The following is a 20,972-nucleotide window of genomic DNA, read 5'->3' on the forward strand; positions in this document are numbered from 1 at the left end:
TGAATGGTCTCGCCATCCACATGGGTGTCTCTGGACATCACCGCCCATTTGTCCTTTGTGCTTCTCTGTGGAACGGCCGGGCCACTGGACCCTGTGGTTGGAGTCAGCGGCTCCCAGACGCACAGGGCGTCCAGCCCGCCTGTCTGCAGTTGAGACGCAGGTAGGCCTGGCTCAGTGGAGGGGGTGCGCCCCAGCTGAGGCACGCTGTCTGGGCTCTCCTTCTGACGCTGGAGCTGTGGAGTCGCACTGCCCATGTTCAGCGCCCCCTCAGAGCTTCACAGTGTGAAGCTTGCTGCTCACTGTTCACTTAGCAGTGGATGGTTTCATAAGGACCTTGTCATTCCATCTCGTCATGTTACACAGCAGAGCATCCCAGAGGAAGAGCCTTCTCTTCATTTCCTGGTCGTTGAGGCCATGGGTTTGCTCTCTGTTTTTGGAGGGTGACCAGCTCTGCTTCTAAACTGTCATCGTGAGCTAACGCATTTAAGCAGATTCAGCAGGCTTTCGTCTTTGTGTTACTGTTATTATTGACGCTTCCCCGCAGCCCCTGGGCCTGCAGGGCCCTGTTCATCTTGGACTCAGAGCACCATCTCACAGTGATACTGAAAGGCCGTTATGAAGACCGTTTTTGAAAAGATACTTAGAAAGTGAACTGCCTCTATCTGCTGCTTCACAGAGCGCACAGGAGCGCTTTCACGCGTGCACAGTCTGTGTAACTCGGGGAACGAGTGATTTCCATGGTGTTACAGAGTCACGCACAGTCAGGACACCTGGATGGTCTCAGGGTAGGGGCCCGAGATCAGTGGGTGGTGGGCTGAGGTGCGCGCATCACAGCAGACCCTTTAAGGAGCCCCCTTGTGGAGGCGGAGAAGAGCGTCCGCGCTCGTCTGCTCTGAGCGCAGAGGCAGGTGTGCGACCTGGCTGTCTCATTAAACCGGATGCTACAGGATTCTGGGAACAACGGAAAACAATGGCACGTTTCTCATTAAACAGTTTAAAAATAATTTTTTTCTAAAATATGTTCTTTATGCGATAGGTTTACTGTCATTTTAAAATAGATTAATGTTTAAACTCTTCTCTCCTAATCGCTAACGTGGTCACTGTGAACGGGTGCACTGTGCTTGGGCAAAACTCTTTGGGCCTTCAGCCGTTGTGAAGAGCGAACGAGAACGCTGAAGGCAGGGACCCGGCAGACACTGCTCTCCACCCCCCCCCCCACCCCCGCCCTGTCCTGCTCGCTCTCAGCTCAGCTTTGTCCAGGTTCCCGTGTGCCCTGACTGGAGGTTGGGTTTGAGGGCTCCTTGTGGCTGGCCTGTGCTGGCCCCAGCTCCCAGGCTGGGCCCGCTGGGGTTGGACAGCGTCTCCCAGGCTGCCCGCTCTCCTGGGGTGCCGGGAGGCCCTTTGGTTTCGGGTTCCCGCCTGTCCCGGGCCCATGGGGTACTGCCTTGTCACGGCCTGGACCCTGGTGTCTCAGGGCCCACCGCCCCCACCTGCAGCCTGTGGTCTTCGGTTTTAAGTGTTACCTCTGGTTTTGGTTTTGCTGTCTAATTGCTCTGGTTTTTTTGTGGGATTCCAGGGAATTCTTAAGCTGCGGTTACTTTCCCAAAAATATTTCTTCTCTTTGAATGCCCAGGCCACCTCGGCCTCAATGGCTGACGCCCTCAGAGCCGGTTCCCTCATCTCCTTCCCGTGAACTTTACCGAGGCATCATCCACACGCTTAAGCTTGCCTCTCAGCGTGCCTCTCTGTCACACGTGTGACAGACACGCACCGTCGTGCAACCAGCACGCTCCTGATTTCTGTGGGGGGGCATTGGCGCTCACTGGGTCCGTTGTCACATGGCCCGCTTCTTCTGGTGGGCTGGGTGGACGTGGAGGACCGCACCGCCTGCCCCCTTTGCTTTCCTGACCCCCCTCCCGTGCTGGGTGTGGCGTGCTGACCTGGTCTCTCCCGATTGCAGCTGGGCAGGTGCACAAACAGCGTGGTGAAGCATGAGCTGATGCGTCCGTCCAGCAAGGCGCCGCTGCTGGTGCTGTGTGAGGACCACCGGGGCCGGATGGTGAAGCACCAGTGCTGCCCCGGCTGCGGCCATTTCTGCACGGCTGTGAGTGCCGCCCTGCTCCAGGGCGCCGGGCCCCCAGCTGCCCTCCCACCGCCCCCGGGTCTGCCCCTGTGTCGTCCCCTGCAGGGGCCCGGGCCGTCTTCCTCAGTGGCTTGGCCACAGACGCTCCCAGGCCCTCTCTTGGCTGACGGGCTCCGTGTGGCCCCTTGTGCTCCCGGCCGAGCGCCTCTCTCCTGGGGCTTTTCCGGACGCCACAGCTCCGTGTCCTCCCTGTCCTCCACAGCCTTTCATGCCTCTGCTGAAAGGTGACCCCGGGTCCTGCTTTGTGCCCCAGAGCGCAGCCTGCGGCTGGGTGGGCTCTGCTGAGGGCTGCTGCCGGCTCTCAGGGCTGTGAGTCTGCTCCCCGGGTGTGTCCTCCATGGGTCTCCACACGGCTCACCCCCTGAGCCGCGCGTGCAGAGCGAGGCGCGGGGTGGGGATGCCCTCCGCTTCCAGCAGGGCGCGAGTGGACGCGCCTCGGGAGGGCGCAGGGCCGCAGGCCGTCTCCCCTCTGCACGCCGGCCTCCTGCCCCGCGCGTGCCTGTGCTCGGGTTCCCTTCCCTTTGTGCGTTTTAGTCCCAGTTGGAATGACTTGTTGCCCCCCCTCTTCAGGGTAATTTTATGGAATGTCAGCCTGAGAGCAGCATTTCTCATCGTTTCCACAAAGCCTGTGCCTCTCGAGTCAAGGACGCCAGCTACTGCCCCCACTGTGGGGAGGAGACCTCCAAGGCCAGAGAGGTGACCATCGCAAAGGCAGACACGACGTCCACGGCGACCCTGGCGCCCGGGCAGGAGAAGAGCTGTGTAGCGGAGGGCAGGGCCGACACCACCACGGGCAGGTACGTGCCCCCGGCCGCCAGGGGCCTCCCTGCTGGCGCCGCGCCATGAGCTCTGACCCGTGAGGCTGGGAGGCACGGTGGCTTGTGTCTGCTCACTGCACTGCGCATGCGTCTCTGCACACACCCTTGCCTGTGTGTGAACCTGTGTGTCAGTGTCCTCGGCGATGTGTGTCAGCATTCCGTGTCGAAGCACAGTGCTCCCTGAGACAGCAGCACCTGTGTGTGCCTGTCCCTGTCTGCGTGGACCTGTGTGTGCGTGTACGATGCGGAACATTAGCATCAGCTGCTGTGTCGCCTGCTGTCCTGTGTCGCGTTTTGGACGCCCTAGCTGAACACACAAGAAACAGGCTACAAGAGAAGGGTTCGTACTGCAGACATATAGTTTTCTTCCTAAAAGAAGTAGGTGGGAACACTGAAGAACTCACAGAGCTGACTGGAGTCAGTCGGCCAGATGGTCAGTTAAGAAAGGGTGTCAGAAGCCTTGTCCTCACCAGCCTGTCCAGCTGGATGCCAGGGTGAAGGAGAGCCTTCAGAACAGCAGCAGACTCAGACCTGCCCTAACCCGTGGCTGAAGATCCGCTGAAGGCTAAGAGGCTCAGATTGTAAACATTCAGATCTTAGTACTGGGATGGTGTTGATGCCATCACATTTCTGTGAATTGATTATGTTAATCTATAAGTTTACTGCTCTTTGAGTCAAAACCCCAAGGTGTCCCTGTGTTGGTCAGGCAGTGGGCTTGAGATCCAGCCCGGAGTTCATTCTCTAAAGCAAACTTGAGCATTTGTCCAGGAGTCCAGGAAAGGCTGCGCACACTTCTGAGTGTCCTCTGTTTTCGGGGGTTTGGTCTGCGTCTGGCGCCTCCCTCCGGGCCCGGAGCAGACAGTCGGTGAGCCCGAGGTCATTTTCTGTCTCGGCGGGGCAGCTCAGCTGGGGGTCTGAGGGGATCCTATTTTGTGTATTCATCGGTTTCCATAAGAGGGGGACGTTTGCATGTCTCTAAAACTCAGAATTCCACTTATTTTTTCCTCCCCAAAGCGCTGCTGGCGCCCTGCTCTCAGAGGAGGACAAGCCGCAGAGCCTGGCCCCCCAGGTGCCGGAGGGCTTCGACCCCACAGGGCCGGCTGGGCTGGGGAAGCCGGCGCCGGGCCTCTCCCAGGGGCCTGGGAAAGAGACCCTGGAGAGCGCGCTCATCGCCCTGGACTCCGAGAAGTAAGCCCTTCCTGCAGCCTCCATCCCCCCGGTCTTCCTACATGAGGCCCGCACTGCATTGCTGGGTGTCCCCATCCGCCAGCGTCTGTGCGCGCAGAGGCCACACGTCCCCGCCGTGTGCACCCCCGCAGGCGCTCGCAGGAGTCGCTGAAGCTGCCCTGAGGGCTATTGACGCACCCCCTCGTTACTCTGGAAACCATGGACACCAGTTGCAGCTTGTCATGGCACACCCCCGAAGGCGTGGTGAGGGCAGTCCCGGAGGCAGGCGAGGCGTCCCGGAGGCCGGCGAGTCGTCCCAGACGCTGCTGGCCGGAGCTCTGACCTCAGGGCCGGAGCTCTGACCTCAGGGCCGGAGGGCCGCCACTGCCCTGAGGCTGCTCGTCTGTGAGGGTGGGTCTGGAGCAGGCGCCCTCTTGGTCTTGCCTGTGGCTCCCGACTCCTGCAGCCCACCTGGGTGTCTGCAGGAGGGCCTGGCCTCCCCAACCCATGACTGCATGGGTGACCGCACAGGTGACCCTGGGCTCAGGTGACCCCGGGCTCAGGGCTGTAACCAGGCTGTGTGGCTCCTCCCTGGAGCGTCAGGGTCCCGTCTTGTCCTTGGGTGGTTGTGTCGTGGGACACGGTCCTGAGTCCCGACGGCTCTCTGTCCGCCTCCAGCCTGGTGTCTGGCCCTGGTCTCACAGTGACTGTTGGGTGCCCTGCCCCCTCACCAGGCTCAGACTCTGCTTGAGCAGGGGGCGTGTAGCTGGGTGGGATACCCTGCCCCACCACCTCAGGGGTCCCTCAGCCTCATGCTGCAGAGGAGCAGCCCGCTCTCTGCCCCATGTGGAGTGCCGAGGCCTCAGGGACTGTTCCCATGCGTAGGTGAGGGAGGTGGCCACGCGCGCTCCGTGTTCTTACCGTGAGGCACCTGGTGGATGTGGCAGCCTTCACCTTGAAGGCTGGGCATAAGGGCCTCACCCAGACCTCCCCAGCCTGCAGGTGGGGTGTGTGGGTGGCATGTGTACATGCGTGTGCGTGTGTGTGTCTGCTTGCACGTGTGCGGTGGGGGAGCTGTGCTCACCGCTGACCCGCGTTCTCTCTACAGACCCAAGAAGCTCCGCTTCCACCCGAAGCAGCTGTACTTCTCGGCGCGGCAGGGAGAGCTGCAGAAGGTGCTGCTCATGCTGGGTAGGTGGGCGCGCGCCCCGTCCTCGCGCGCCGTCCTCGCGCGCCTGTCCTCGCGCCCCGTCCTCGCGCCCCGTCCTCGCGCGCCGTCCTCGCGCGCCTGTCCTCGCGCCCCGTCCTCGCGCCCCGTCCTCGCGCGCCGTCCTCGCGCGCCTGTCCTCGCGCCCCGTCCTCGCGCCCCGTCCTCGCGCCCCGTCCTCGCGGGCCCGTCCTCGCGCGCCGTCCTCGCGGGCCCGTCCTCGCGCGCCGTCCTCGCGGGCCCGTCCTCGCGCGCCGTCCTCGCGGGCCCGTCCTCGCGCGCCGTCCTCGTGGGCCTGTCCTCGCGGGCCTGTCCTCGCGGGCCTGCTGTGTCCCGCCCTGTCCGCTGCTCTGCTCAGCGCACACAGGCCGCCCCCGGGTTTAGCGTGTTCGCCACGTTCCTGCTCAGTCAGTCACCGCAGTGGGCGTGCCTGCCTGGAATTAGCAGGGATGAGGCGTGTGATTGTTAAGCAGTGCTGTGGAGTCAGTAGCGGCACGGTCAGCGAGCCGGGCTCATGCTGTGTGCACGCGCCTGCGTCTTCTGTGCAGAGAGCAGCCCAGGACACCCGTGCTGTCAGCGGCCTCCTGCCGCTGTGGTTCTGACCCACCGGGTGCTGAGGAGCAGGCAGCGCTTTGCTTCTGAGCTCACAGCTTAGGCTCGACTTTTGGGCTGGAGAAGGTGGATGCAGAATCTCTTTACTCGGTAGGAAGTCAAGAAACAAGTGTAGCGGTTTGTTCTGGGGAGAAAGGGTTTTATTTTATGTCGACCAGAGTGGCAGTTTTTATCATTTTCCTGTTAGACCTTGTATAGTACTGAGGTCGCCTCACTGTTCTGGGGTTAACCTCATGGCCTGTGTCCATGCCAGGCTGGGAGCTGCGCTCAGCAATCGCCTCCCCTTAGGGCCTGGCCTGGGGGTCCTGCTCCCATGGAGCGTCCATCCTGGGGCCCCTCCAGCCTCATGTTGGGGCAGAGGCCGGCTGGGGGACATGGGAGAGGTGCTGGGGCCTTTGACCGCAGCCTGCCTGCTGTCCCCCGGGACCTCCCCACCCTGGACCGGCCTGCCTGGGTGCTGGGGTCGTGCCTGATGAGTGATCGGCGCCTCTTGCTTGTTTACAGTTGATGGGATCGACCCCAACTTCAAGATGGAGCATCAGAACAAGCGCTCGCCCCTGCACGCCGCGGCGGAGGCTGGCCACGTGGACATCTGCCATATGCTCATCCAGGTGGGCTGCGGGTCGCGGCGGCAGCCGGCCGGGGCCCGGGCGCTGCTGCGCTGAGGGCTCTGTGTCTCTCGGTGTCTCCCGACTGGCTCTCGCTCGCTTTGGGGCTCCATGTCGCTGACTTCCCAGGCTGGGGGTTCAGCCGAGGCGCACGCACGTGCCGCTCTGCCCACCTCCTGCAGTGAGAGCTTGCATCCTGCGGTCCCGTGAATGTTCCATGGGTGTGTGAGGGGCACCCCCCACGCAGCAGGCACACTGGCCTCTGTGTTATCTGGCCGTGCATCGCCTACTCTGAGCACTATCTCTCTGGGAGGTCCGCTCAACCCAGGCCCCCGTGGGACCTCGGTTCCCTGGAGGCCACCCTTCAGCTGGTTCTTCATCTCTGGATCCTTCAGGACATTTCCTTTCGCTTGTGGGTCTAGACTCGCCGCTCAGCCCCCAGCTCAGTCTGGGGTCTTTCTGTCTGAGCTCTGGGGCCCTCCCTGCGCACCCACGCTGCGTTTGCCTGGCGCACCTCCTCTCCAGCTCTGCGCCCTTCGAGCCCGCCTTCTTGGCACTGCTCCACGGGGCCCTCGGCTCCTCTGGGGGTTCCCCTGTGCTGCCGCGTGTGAACCCCTGGGTCTCCTCTTGCTCCCTGAGAGACCCTTCTCAGTGATCTCTGCGTCTCCCTGCAGCGTTGGAAACTCTGTTCTGTGTCCTCGTCTTTCTCATTTCAGGTTCTACCCAAATGCCTGGTGCTGGCTTGTTTATGTGAAAGAGAAAGGGCTGAAATGCCGGAGGTGGGCTCTTGGTTGGGCCTGCCAGCTGGCAGTTTTCGTGTTGGGGCCCTAGGAGGGCTCTGGGCCTGGGAGCACAGTGTGCCTCCCCTGGGGCCTCGGGGCCCCTGTCGCCACCCGCTGGCCTGTGTGTGGCCACGCAGCTCCGTCCTGTCCCCGCCTCCTCACCTGCGCTGTGCACACAGGATAGGGCTGTGTGTCAGTGTGGAGCCTGCTTTCGCGTCGATGTTTACAGTAGGTTTACCTGTTGGTTTAGATTTCTGACGCTTGAGATCCGCTTGTCAGATCCCTCTCAGCTTTGGTTTGGGAACGCCAGAGGCTCGTTTGGACGGACCTGTTTAAATAGCATGCAGCTGGGCTCTGCTGCCGCCTCTTCTGACTTCCTCCTTCCTTTAGAGGAGGCGGCTCTGCACTCCTTTGAAAGGACCTATTTCCCCCACCCTTTTTGAAAGAAAGAAAAGAAAGTGGATTCTCTCAGTTGTGTCCGACTCTTTGTGACCCCAGGGACTGTTGCCCAACCAGGCTTCTCTGTCCATGGGGATTTGCCAAGCAAGAATACTGGAGTGGGTTGCCATTTCCTTCTCCAAGGGATCTTCCCGACCCAGGGATCAAACCCAGGTCTCCCACACTGCAGGCAGATGCTTTACCGTTTGAGCCACTAGGGAAATTCTGCCTTTTTGAAAAAATTCATTTATTTATCTGTCTTCTTTTTTTTGGCAGTACCGACTCAATGGATGTGAGTTTGAGTAAGCTCCGGGAGTTGGTGGTGCACAGGGAGGCCTGGCGTGCTGTGGTCCATGGGCCGCACAGAGTCGGACGCGGCTGAGCGAGACTGCGCTGAGCGGAGCTCGGCTTTCCCTGCCGCTCGGGCTCTTCTCTAGTTGTGGTGCTCGGGCGTCTCTGCAGGGGCCTCTCTCACTGTGGAGCGCGAGCTCTGAGTGTTTGGGCCTCGGTAGCTGAGGTGCAAGGCCCCCGCTGTTGCAGCCCCGGGGCTCGAGCTCAGGCTCGGGAGCTGCGTCACGCGGGCTGAGTGGCTCCGGGGTGCACGGAGTCTCCCAGGTGAGGGCGTGAGCCTGTGCCTCCTGCTTCGGCAGATGGGCTCGTCACCACCCAGCCGCCAGGGCAGGCCCCACTGGTTGTACGTTAAAATGCGTGCGTGTGTGCGTGTGTGCTGTTGTGTAGTTGCTAAGTCACGTCTCACTCTCTGTGACCTTGTGGTCTGCAGCCCACCAGGCCTTTCTGTCCACGAGACTTCCCAGGCACGGATACTGGAGTGGGTTGCCATTTTCTTCTCCAGGGCATGTTTCTGACTCAGGGTGTAAAGAGTCCTACGTTGGCAGGCGGATTCTTTGCCGCTGAGCCGACAGGAAGGCCTGCGTGATTAATAAAGAAGAGTCTAAAATGTAAGCATCTCGGTTCATCTTAATGGCTCTAGAGGAAACCGGCCTGGGCTGCTTCTCCCCTGAAGCACTGTGTCCCCTCAGGCGGCTCTGAGGCTGGCGTCATCATGACTGCGTGTGTGTCTCTGTGGGCTCACTGCCCTGCAGGCATCTTCGGCCACACGGCTGAGCTCTGTCCACCTCTGAACTCCACATGGTGTGACTTGTTTGCCTTTTTTCGTTCAAAGAGCAACAACCTAAGGGGTCGTTGAGACCCTGGGGCCCGCTCGCTGACCCCCTGCCCATTCCTGCTTCTGCCCACGGGCGGTGATCGAGGAGCCGTCCTGAGAGGGAACACAGGAGTGCTGTGTGCTGTTGCGCGGCTTCTCCTGAGTCGTAAACTGTTGCAGAATAAAACGTGGCGCATTGGTTTAGAAAGAATCGGTTTAGAAAGAGCTGGCTTAGAAAAAGCAACGCTTCACACGTTAGCGATCTTTACGACTCTGCACTGTCTGTCTGAGCCTGGGGGTATGACGGCTGGGCACCTCTCAGGTGAGGTTCTCAAGCGCGTAGTTGAGTGGTGTCCAGGGCTGCGCACTCCCAAGGCGGGCCGCCCTTCCCCAGAGCCCCAGTGTGCGTGGTGGGCGGGCTCACTCTGCTTCGCCCTGGATCCCACGGCGCTGCTTCTTGGAGGCCCCGCTCTCCTGCGTGCCTGCTTCCTGTGCCCTCCTCCTGGCAGGCCCCAGCCGCGGCCCTGTGCCCTCTCCTGGCCCCAGGCAGCCAGGCAGCGCCCTTACTCATGCTGTGGTCAGGGTAGGGGGTCGCCTGTGAAGAGTGTTTTTGGTCATTCTTGATCTGACTCGTTTCCACGCCGAGGTCTCAGTGGAAGCCGCTCCAACTAGGCAGCTTCAGCACTGTGGCCATGGAACTAAAGAGACCCAAGCGGGGGCCGCCTCCCACGCGCTGCCGTGGACTGGGCCCATCCCAGCCTCTGGCCGCGCCCGCTTGTCCCCACGCCGGCCCCTGCTCTGGCCTCTCCTGCTGGTCGTCTGTCTGTCCTGGCTCTGTCCCCGTCCGTCCCTCTAGGAGGTTTGATCAGGTCCTCTCACCCGCTCTGCCCTGACCTGGTGCCGGCTGTGAGCCGGGAGTCTTCCGGTCAGAAAGGTGCCTGTCCTTGCAGCCTCAGGGCCCAGGGAAGGGGAGAGCAGCGGCTGTTGCCTTGACGCGTGCCACCCTGTTCTCTGGGGGCTCACCCTCCGTCCCCCTCCTCCCGTGTCTCAGATGGCTTGGCATCGTCTCCCGGGCGCCCCACCTCTCCCTGGAACGGTTGCTCACCTTCGGGCTGGCTTCCCTGCTGTGGCCCTGGGCCGCCCACACATCCTTGTGCGGGGCTTCCATGCCGCCGGCGGGGTGGGTCACTGACCAGCTCAGGTTTCAGACAAGCGCGTGGAGCGCCAGTCCTTGCAGGCCCGGGGTCTCGGTGCTGGGCGGGGAGATGTTCCTCTGACCCTGGCCCTCTGCAGCGCGGCCCCTGCCTCCGCTCTTGGCCACCAGCCTGTGCAGCCCTCAGACCTGGGCCCTCCCTTTGGGGCTGCCCACCCTCTGAGGGCTCAGGGTGGCTGGGGGTCTGGGGGAGTCTTGCCAGGTGTGTATTCCCAGTCACAGGCACTGCCTGGCCTTCTGCTGGCAGAGGCTCATCCTGCCTGTGCACCCGGGCAGAGTGGCTGGCCTCACGCCGGCCTTCTGGGCCCCGCGCAGCCTCCGCCCTGCCGGCCCCTCACCTGTGTGCTCTTCCAGGTTGCTATGGGGTCCTGGCTCCGCCTCGCCCTCAGATGGGCTCGGACCGGTGTCCCGCGCGTTTACCACGCGTTTACCACCCACTGCCCCGTTCCGCCTGTGGCTCTGCCTGGAGGCCAGTGGGTCTCCTTCCAGCCCCTGCTGCTCAGCCCCTGGCGTCCGTGCGCCCTTCTCTGTCTGCTCGTTGATTTCTCACTAAACTGTTGCTCTTGTGTTTTAGTTGCTGATAATAGGAACAGCCTTGCAGGTGTTGCTCTTTGCGTGTCGGTCCAGTTTCTCCCGACACAGAAAAGGCCCAGCTGCCAAATAGTCTGTCTGTTCTCAGTGGACAACTCACCTCAGGCGTCTGCAGTTTCAGGCAGAATTTGCCCAAGGGCTCCTGCTCGCTCGTTAGTTTTAAGCACACCCGCTACTAGAAAATACATGCTGGAGATGAGTTTTTGTTCAGTTTTTTTTAGCGAGCATTAGAACAGCCCAGAAAGAGCTCCGAGGTCACTGCAAGCTGGTCCCCTCACCTCCTGGCCCCGCCTTGCGGAGACCCTCTCCTCGCCTCTTCTTTGTCTGCTCTGGGGGTCTCACGTTCTTATTTCTAAGGGGTTGTCAGTGATGTTGCTATCTTTACCAAGTTAAATGAGAAGTGAAATGCTCTTCTTGACAGAAAATAGAACAATCACTTTGGAGCCTCAGGCTTAGACGGCAGAGAGACCGAATCAGCCCCTGTGCGCCTGGGGGCGTTTCCTCCCCGGGTGTGGCTGCAGGCTGAGTGTCTGTCCCTCTTCCCACCAGGCGGGCGCCAACATCGACACCTGCTCCGAGGACCAGAGGACCCCGCTGATGGAGGCCGCCGAGAACAACCACTTGGACGCAGTGAAGTACCTCATCAAGGCCGGGGCCCTCGTGGATCCCAAGGTACTTGCCGCGCACCCCGCTCCCCATAGCGCTCCTTGTGAGGAGGAGCAGGGCCGCTTCCCTGGGACGCCTTCAGGGATTGGCGGCCACTGGGCACCCACAGGTGTCTAGAAGTAGGCAGTGCAGCTTGCCCGGCGGCAGTTTACTGGTGGGAAGTACCGTGAGCGCGGGCTCCACGGAGCCTGCCGCAGACAAGCACCCATGAGGGTTTGTGTGTGGAGGGTCTGGTGCCATCCTTCATGGTGGGCACCTCCCCTCTTCCGCCTGCTGTTTGGAGCCCTTACTCAGGAAAGTTGTCACCGTGCAAAGTGCCGGGTTGGGTGAAGCACAAGCTGGGGTCGAGATTGCCAGGACAAATACCAGCAACCTCAAGTTATGCCAGTGATACCGCTGTAAAGGCAGAAAGTGAAAAGGAGCTAAACAGCCTTTTAATGAGGGTAAAAGGAGAGTGAGAAAGCTGGCTTAAAACTCAGTGTTAAAAACACTAAGATCGCGCCATGCGGTCCCGTCACTGCATGGCAAATAGGAGGAGAAAAGGTGGAAGCAGTGGCAGATCCCCTCTTCTTGGGCCCCAAACCACTGTGGTTGGTGCTTGCAGCCTTGAAATAAGAAGATGACTGCTTCTTGGAAGGAAAGCTATAACCTGCTGCTGCTGCTAAGTCGCTTCAGTCCTGTCCGACTCTGTGCGACCCCATGGACGGCAGCCCACCAGGCTCCTCCGTCCCTGGGGTTCTCCAGGCAAGAGCACTGGAGTGGGTTGGCACTGCCTTCTGCAATGCATGGAAGTGAAAAGTGAAAGTGAAGTCGCTCAGTCGTGTCCAATTCATAGTGACCCCATGGACGGCAGCCCACCAGGCTCCTCCATCCCTGGGGTTCTCCAGGCGAGAGCACTGGAGTAGGGAGCCATCGCCTATAACAAACCTAGACAGTGTATTAAAAAGCAAAGACATCACTTTGCCGACAAAGGCCCGTATAGTTAAGGCTATGGTCTTTCCAGTAGTCATGTGTGGATGTGAGAGTTGGACCATAAAGAGGGCTGAGTGCCAAAGAATTGATGCTTTTGAATTGTGATACTGGAGAAGATTCTTGAGAGTCCTTGGACAACAAGGAGATCAAACCAGTCAATCTTAAAGGATATCAACTCTGAATATTCATTGGAAGGACTGATGCTGAAACTCTAATGATTGGCAGCGTGATGCAAAGAACCAACTCACTGGAAAAGACCCTGATGCTGGGAACGATCGGAGGCAGGATGAGAAGGGGACGACAGAAGATGAGATGGTTGGATAGCATCACTGATTCAATGGACATGAACTTGGACAGACTCTGGGAGATGGTGAGGGGCAGGGCCTGGTGTGCTGCCGTCCATGGGGTCACAAAGAATCAGACGTGACTTGGCACCTGAACAATGACAACAGCTGGGGAAAGAGAAAAAGGCCTCCGTGTTGGAAAGGGGAGGAAAAATAGTCTCTGTGCACAGACAGCACACAGAAAGTCTTGAAGAGTCCACACGGAGACGCGTCAGTCCTGATCAGCGTGTGTGAGAGGGTTTATATATCAAGTCAGCACATAAGTGTCAGTGGCATTTCTACGCCTGTGAACAACCCGAAAAGCAAATTCAGAGCACAGTTCCATTCACAGTAGCATCAAGAAGAAAAAAAGACTTCGGAATAAGCTTAATCAGGAGGCAAAAGACTCGCACACCAGAAGAACGCTGAAAGAGATTCAAGGAGGCGCCGGTGAATGGACATCACCCTTGCCCTGTGTTCATGGAGCAGGAGCAGGCGGTGCTTTGACCCCTTGTTACCTGCAGTGCGTGGATCCCAGGGCCCCCACAGATCCCAGCCCGCCAGCGCTCCAGTCCCCTGATGAGACCATGCGGCCTTCAGCCCTCCGTGTTGTGGTTCTGCATCTGTGGGCGCCGAGTGCTGACTGTGTTGCTGGAAAGTCATGCTGCCCAGAACCACCTACAGGTCAGTGCAGTTCCTGTCAGAATCCCAGCACTGTTCTCTACAGGGAAACCCTGAACAGTCAAAATAGTCTTGCCAAAGAGCAACGCTGGAGGCCTCACACTTGCAGACTTCAGAACTTAGGAGAGAGCTGCAGTAGTCCGAAGAGTGCGGTGCCTGCCTCGAGGCGGACGCACGGAGCAGTGCATGGAGAGCTGTGCAGAGACGGGCGTGTGGGACGGCACAGAGTGCCTGAAGTGCGCCCTGCAGGCACGACCGGGTGATTCCTGCTGCGGCCCAGACCATCCGGTGGCAGGAAAGGGTGTCCTTCACCACACGTGCTGGGGCACCTGGACTCCACACACAGGCGAGTGAGGCTGGGCCCCTTCCTGTGCATTCATAAGCTAACCCAGGGGGGTCAGAGACCTACGTTCAGGAGCTGGAACTGTGAAGCACTTGGCAGAAAACAGGGAGACCTATGTGGCGCTGGACTTGAGTGCCTTCTTGGACATGACTCCGGAGCACAGACCATAAGAGGAGCGTGGGCAACTTAGACGCCACAGAATTAGGCCTGTGGTCCATCAGAGGAGAATGGAGAGACCACCCCCAGGGGAGGGAAGCATTCGTCAGTCCCGTGTCTGCTGGGCCTCGCTCTCCAGGCCATACAGACATGTCCTGCTGCTAGACTGCAGCCCAGCTCAGAAGTGGGCAGAGTTTGAGCAGACATTTCTGCAGAGAAGACGCTTACATTTGAATGGCCAGTTGGCACATAAAAAGATGCTCAACATCATTAGTCATTAGGGAAATGCATTCAAAGCTGCAGCGAGACCCCACAGGACAGCTGTTGTCTAAATGTCAGAAGACAGGTGCCAGCAGAGCTGTGGACAGGCTGGGATTCTCACGCATTGTTGGTGGGAATGTGAAGCGGTGCAGAAACCGTGGAAAACAGTCTGGCGGTTCCTCAGAAAAGTCACAGATTTGGTTTCAACTGTATGATCCGGTGATTCCAGTCCAGGGTGTGTCTTCAAGGAGACAGGGAGCGAGGACACAGACAGGTGTGTGCACACCTGCTTCTCCGCGGTGGTCACGGTTTCCAAAAGGTGGGTGCAGCCCAGGGTCCAGCGACGCGTGGCGGATAAGCCGGGGATGTGACCCGTCCCTGAGGCGGAGCGTTGCTCAGTCTTCAGAAGGGCAGGGGAGTCCCGCGGAGGCTGCAGCACGGGCGCGCCTGAGAACGCGACACCGAGGAGGAGCTGACACGGAAGGACGGGCGTCGCACGACCCCACTTCCGTGAGGAAGCTGACCAGGCAGACGTGGAGATGAGGCACCCGGGCTGAGGGCAGGGCCAGGCTGAGCGGTGCTGCCCGAGCTCCGGCCTGCGCTGCTGCGAGGTCCTGAGAACAGAGTGGTGGTGGTTGTGTGGCTCGTAGAGCAATTAGTGAGGCCATGGAGCGGCCGAAATGGTTAGAAGGGCAAGTTTTAGGTCAGATACACACACACACAGTAGCGATGAAAGTGTTGGATCTTAGGGCTTTTCACATTAATACACATTTTTCCACTGAAAGTGTCACCCTGCAGTTCATACTCATCTATCAACTCCTTTTCCATCAGATTCTATTTTTCTGTGTCATTAAACGTTATTCTATAACATTATCCCAAGGGGCTGTGTTATATTTCATGATATAGTTTGTATCATTTTTGCCAGATTCACTAGTGGAGTATGTGGATGATCAAGTTTTATTATATACAGTGCTTCAACAGGCATTTCATAGCTAGGTCTTTTCACATGTTTGTTTTAAGGCAGATTTTTCTGGACAAGGATTTTGGGGATCAAGATACATAATGATTTTTTAAGGCTTTTGGTCCCTCTTTCTTAAATGCATCTGGAAGTTTGTGAGACCTCATTTCCCTGCACTCTTACCAACACCAACCATTACAGTTAAAAAAATACTCACAATTCGACTGCAAAAATGGTTTTTTTTTACTATTTTAATTTGCTTCTGTCAAAGTAAACAGTTTTTTGTATATAGCTGTTTACATAGAGCTGGAGGAATCACAAGCTGGAATCAAGATTACTGGGAAAAATGTCAATAACTCGAGAGATGCAGATGATACCACGGTAAGGGCTGAAAGTGACGAGGAACTAAAGAGCCTTTTGATGAAGGTGAAGGAGGAGAGTGAAAGCTGTGGCTGAAACCCAACACTGAGAAAACTAAGACCATGGCGTCTGGTCGTATCACTTCATGGCAAACAGAAGGGGAAACAGTGGGGGCCGTGGCAGGCCTTATCTTCTTGGACTCCGACATCGCTGCGGAGGATGGTTGCAGTCATGAGATTGAACGGCACTTGGGCCTTGGAAGGGAAGCTGTGACAGACCTGGAGAACATGTTGAGAAGCAGAGACAGCCCTTTGCCAACGAAAGTCTGAACAGTCAGGGTTTTTCCAGTGGTCGTGTACAGATGTGAGAGTTGGACCGTAAAGAAGGCTGAGTGCTGAAGAATTCAAACTGTGGTGTTGGAGAAGACTCTTGGGAGTCCTTGGACAGCAAGGAGATCACACCAGTCAATCCTAAAGGAAATCAACTCTGAATATTCATTGGAAGGACTGATGTCGAAGCTGAAGCCCCAATACTTTGGCCACTTGATGTGAAGAGCTGACTTGTTGGAAAAGACCCTGATGCTAGAGAAGATTGAGGGCAAGGGGAGAAGGGGACGACAGAGGACGAGATGGTTGGATGGCATCACTGAAGCGATGGAGATGAGCTTGAGCAAGCTCCGGGAGATAGTGGAGGACGGGGAGGCCTGGTGTCCTCGGGTTTATGGGGCCACTGAGTCGGAGACGACCCCACAGCTGAACAGCAGCAGCACGGCTGCGTGGGTCGTGGGTGTGGCTTCAAGGCAGCATCTGGTCCTGTGCTTTGGTGGGTTGAGGTCTGGCGCCCTGTAGCTGCTCTGTGAACACCTGCAGGTGAGTGTTAGTCCCCATCAAGGCGGGCGCGTGAGTTCTGCCTTGTGCTTGGCCGGGGGGCAATTTCCTGGCCCCGCCACCGGAGCCAGTGCCCAAGCAAAGCACTGCTGCAGAGGCAGGTCAGAGTTGAGGGCTTCGTAGGAGTGGCTGTACCCGCAGAGCGAGTGGTTGGCGCAGGTCTGGAGTGGGCAGTTCACCAGTGAGCCCCGCTGGACTCTGGGTGCCATGGAAAGAAGGGCCCTTGGTCCCAAGACCAGTCACAGAAGACACTCTGTCTGAGAAACAGCCTGAGCCGCCGGTGTGGTTAGAGTCCCAGAGAGGAGGGAGACCCACTGGAAGAAAATATATTGAAGGAAAAGTGGTCATAAATTTTCCAAATTTGTTGAAAAATAACCTCCAGGTTCAAGCATCTCACCAAACCCCAAGCTGGACGAAAGCACAGGCTGCTGCGCCAAAACCCATCGTGTTAAACTGCAGAAAGCCTAAACGTGGCCCGAGAAGAGCAGCCCAGCACAGCGCGCGCAAGCGAGCGCTGCATGTGCTTGCCAGCTTCCCGTCTGGAGCCACAGGGGCCCGGAGACCGTGGAGTGATTTCCTATCGTGCTGAAAGGGGAAAAAACTCCAAAAACATGTCCGCCCAGAATGCTGCAGCCAATAAAAGTGTCCTTCAGAAGCAGTTGTGAAATAAAACATTTCCAGGTGTACAAAAACTGACAGAACTTAATAGCAGATTTATAGTAAAGCCAGGGGGAAAATCTCATCCTTGGAATAATGAAAATACCAGAAATGGTGAATCAGAAAATTTACTAAAAGGTGAAGGTTGTTTAAAGGAAGAAGAATATTGCGAGATGGAGTTTACACAGGCGGGCACGTTGACACGACAGCGGGAGCTGGGGGCAGTGGAGGGGCGTGAGCATGGCCCTCGGGGTCAGTCCTGGGAGGGCTCAGTGCTGCTCTGAGCCGTGGACAGTCGGAAGCCGTGACCCTGCAGAGTACTGGGGAGTAACTTGAAAGAGGCGTAGCTTTAAGGAAGAAATTTTTAAAGGTAGCAGAGAAAGTAAAGTGGAGTCTTAGAAAGTGCTTTTGTGACTGGAAAGCAGGAAAGAGAGTAAAAACAGGTGGGACCCCAGCAAGACGGTTGTCTGACCCTGACCGCGTCGGAGTTCCGTCCAGCGTCAGAGTATGAAGCCCTGCAGCCCGAGGAGACGCTGAGCCGGTGAACGGACGAGAGCCAGCCCCGCTTCCACAGAGAGCACACAGTGCCACCCACGCAGAGCACACCAGAGAGCACACGGGAACACACGCAGAGCACACCAGAGAGCACACGGGAACACACGCAGAGCACACCAGAGAGCACACGGGAACACAGAGCACACGTGAACACAGCACACGCAGAGCACACGGGAACACACGCAGAGCACACCAGAGAGCACATGGGAACACACAGAGAGCACGCAGAAATAGAGTCCATGAACACGTGGCAGGTACACCCTGACACAGCACAGTGACCATGTAGGCCACACACTAACACGGAGCGCGCGCAGTGACACGGAGAGCACACGTGAACACATGGAGAGCACACGTGAACACATGGAGAGCACACTGACACGGAAGGCACACGTGAACACAGCACGTGAACACACTGAGCACATGCTAACGCGTGGATAGAGCATGCTAACGGCATGCTAACGCAGAGGACGCTCCCACACGCACCAGGCCGGAGCGAGCAGGGTGAGGGCACGTCAGGCGTGTGGTGAACAGGAGTCAGGTGCGGCAGGCGAGGGCGCAGAGCACTCAGAGGCCAAGAGGGAAGGTTACCTTTGCTTCCAGCATCGGGAAAGGTTTCTTCAGCAGGACACAAAAAAATACAAAAGAGACGGACGCTGCAGAGAACGATAGAGTTCAGGATTTCCAGGCCTTCCCTGGGGGCGCGGTGGCTGCGGTTCGAGCTTCCAGTGCAGGGGCGCAGGTCCAGCCCCTGGTCAGGGAGCTGAGATCCCACATCCCTCAGGATCAAGGGATGGTAACGCAGAGGCAGTGTCGCAGCGAGTTCAGTAACTTTCAAAAATGGTCTGTAGCAAAAAGAGGAAAGGACTTTTCCACACTTCAGTTGAGCAGAAGATGCGCGGAGATGGGAGGGGCTGCACAGTGTGGAGGGCCTCCTGCAGGGGGAGGGCGGCCAGGCAGCCCCCTACCCCCAGCCGTGGCGTCCTGTGGAGCCCACGGCTGAGCCCCCGGGGAGGAGCGCACGCCACTGCTGCGGGGCGGGGGTCTCCGGGTCAGGGTCACAGGGCTCCCAGGAAACACGCTGCAGCGCTTTGTGCGCCTTGCACGACAGGAAGGCCTATCAGCCCAGTCCTCCCTGACCAGCGACACGGCTGGGCTGCCCCAGTCCGTGAGTGTGAGCGAGCAGGTGTGCCCGGCGGAGCCCTCAGGATGTGGGACTGAGTGTGGATGGCAGAAAGGTGTCTGTCTACGCGTTACAGCTTAGCATGCGAAGTCGTTTCTGGACACGCACGTGTAGTGGAAGCCTCGGGTGGCTCCCACCTGCGAGTGTAGGTCAGGCCGGCGCTCCCCCTGGTCTGGCCTCAACTCGGGGGGTGGGGTGGGGTGGGGGGTGGGCGGTGGCTCTGGTGCTGGGTGTTCCGTGGCTGAGGTAGATTTAGGTTCTTGGGAGGTGGAGACAAAGGCCAGCCAGCAGCCGCGCCGGCTGACGTGCTCTGGTCTCGGTCGCCGTGGGGCATCAGGCGGGGGGAGCTCAGCGCCCTGGGGCTCCTGGGACCTCCACGGCTCTCGTGTTACAGGACGCAGAGGGCTCGACTTGTTTGCACCTGGCTGCCAAGAAAGGCCACTACGATGTGGTTCAGTACCTGCTCTCAAACGGACAGATGGACGTCAACTGCCAGGTACGCGCCCTGTCCGCTTGCGGTGCCGCCTCACGGGCCTGGCCCCAGGACCCGAGACGAGTCCTCGCCGTGGTCCCGGCCCCGCCTGTCCTCCGGGGCCACCTCTGCAGGGCCTGGAGACCTGGTCTCTTCTCCCCAGCCCTGTCCACCTCCTGGCCTGCTCGCTGGCTCGCTGGCCGCCTAGAGGCCCGTCTCCAGGCACTGCGGCCCGAGCAGGGTCCCAGCCTCCATGGGCCGAGCTGCCCTGTGGCTTCTCGCTTCCCTCCCAGTGCTGGCTGTTGTCGGACGCTCTGTCTCTTTCCGTGCGTTTGCGTCTGCCTGTCTGTCCAGCTGTTGTCAGGACCCGGGATGTCCTGCAGTGCCCAGCACAGAGTAGGTCCCGTGTACATCTCCTGACCTGTGAGGGGCTGGGGGAGAAGGTGAGGGTGCAAGGAAGGGTCCTCTCAACTCTCAGGGACCCGTTCCCGCCCCCGGGACCCTGCACGTGGGCGCGGCTCCCTGCAGTGAGGTTTGTGACCCTGCGGGCCCCCTTCCCCTGGCTCAGGTCCGTCTCTCACCCGGGCAGGCTGGGCTGTGCTGCCGTGCCGTATCCCCAGTCCCGCAGCAGGCCTGTGGGCACTGTCTCACTTCAGTCGTGGAGGCCAAGTGCGTCCACGGGAAGATGCGGTGACTGGAGCAGGCAGCAAGTTGTGTTGGCAGGGACTGAACCTCTGGCCGCCCGAGGAGGAGTTGGCCACGTGGTTCTTGTTGACTCAGAGCGGCTCCTGGTTTAAATGAACCCCCAGGACCACTGAGTGGGGTGGGGGCAGGGTAGAGGGGCAGCTGGCTGGGCAGGACCGTGGCCTCGCCGGTGGGCGGGGTCAGCTGGGTGGGCCTCTGCCCCCTGCCTTTCTCACGGCCTCCCAGTCTGATCTGGTGTCTGCAGTTCTTGCCTCATGCGTGGTCTGTGCTGGGACCACCGGATGGGCAGGTGTGTGGCCTGCCTGCGCTCACCAGGGTCCCCGGGCAGTGCTGTGAACCTCGGTTTCCTGTAGCAGGACGGGGCCTCGGGTCGGGGCCCCCACTCCTGCCCCCTCCCTGGGGCCACTTCTCAGGTCCTGAGTGATGGCCCTGTGTCTCCTCACACACCCAGGGGCTGTGATAGGTTTTTCTTCTTCTTTGAAACTAGGATGACGGCGGCTGGACGCCCATGATCTGGGCCACTGAGTACAAGCATGTGGACCTCGTGAAGCTGTTGCTCTCCAAGGGGTCCGACATCAACATCCGGGACAACGTGAGTCGCCCTGGAGGAGGGGTGGACGTAGGGTGGCTGCAGGCACTTTGGTCGTGGAGGCCACGTCCTAGCGCCTGCCCTGACCTCTTCCCGTCCAGTCGCCAGCGTGCACTGACCTAGCGTGACCTCCTGTGTCAGCCCGGAGTTGGGTGTGACCCGAGTGGCACCGGCCCTGAGACTCGCCCCGGGTGGAGCCATGTTTCCAGAGGTGTAGAGAAACTGACTCTGTGTCTGTGGTGGGGACGGCGGGCTGAGGCACGCCACCCCTGGGCCGAGGTGCTGAGGTGCCAGGTGCTCTGGGAGCAGCCTTGGGCTGTGTGTTGCTGGGGCTGTGTGCTTGCGAGCAGCACCGGGCACTTCTGATGAAGTTGAAGGGGGTTCTCATCTCGAGAAGGCTTCGGGGGTCCCAGGAGCAGTGGGTGGTGGGGCTGGCGGAGCTGGGGGGCTGTGCTGCCTCCCA

At 59.2% G+C, this 20,972-nt stretch overlaps 1 protein-coding gene across 2 annotated transcripts in view; it reads left to right on the forward strand.

The window, feature by feature from the left end:
- Positions 1–20,972, forward strand: part of EHMT1 (euchromatic histone lysine methyltransferase 1) — a 110,851-nt gene that overhangs the window by 76,585 nt on the left and 13,294 nt on the right. For both annotated transcript variants that reach the window (XM_052649717.1, XM_052649718.1), the window contains exons 11-18: positions 1,961–2,104; positions 2,714–2,940; positions 3,976–4,149; positions 5,237–5,319; positions 6,452–6,558; positions 11,294–11,416; positions 19,138–19,239; positions 20,408–20,512. In XM_052649717.1, coding sequence (XP_052505677.1) covers positions 1,961–2,104; positions 2,714–2,940; positions 3,976–4,149; positions 5,237–5,319; positions 6,452–6,558; positions 11,294–11,416; positions 19,138–19,239; positions 20,408–20,512 — 1,065 coding nt within the window. The remainder of the gene's footprint in view (positions 1–1,960; positions 2,105–2,713; positions 2,941–3,975; positions 4,150–5,236; positions 5,320–6,451; positions 6,559–11,293; positions 11,417–19,137; positions 19,240–20,407; positions 20,513–20,972) is intronic.

Source organism: Budorcas taxicolor, chromosome 11 (genome assembly GCF_023091745.1).
Source record: "Budorcas taxicolor isolate Tak-1 chromosome 11, Takin1.1, whole genome shotgun sequence".
In the NCBI taxonomy this organism is placed as follows: domain Eukaryota; kingdom Metazoa; phylum Chordata; class Mammalia; order Artiodactyla; family Bovidae; genus Budorcas; species Budorcas taxicolor.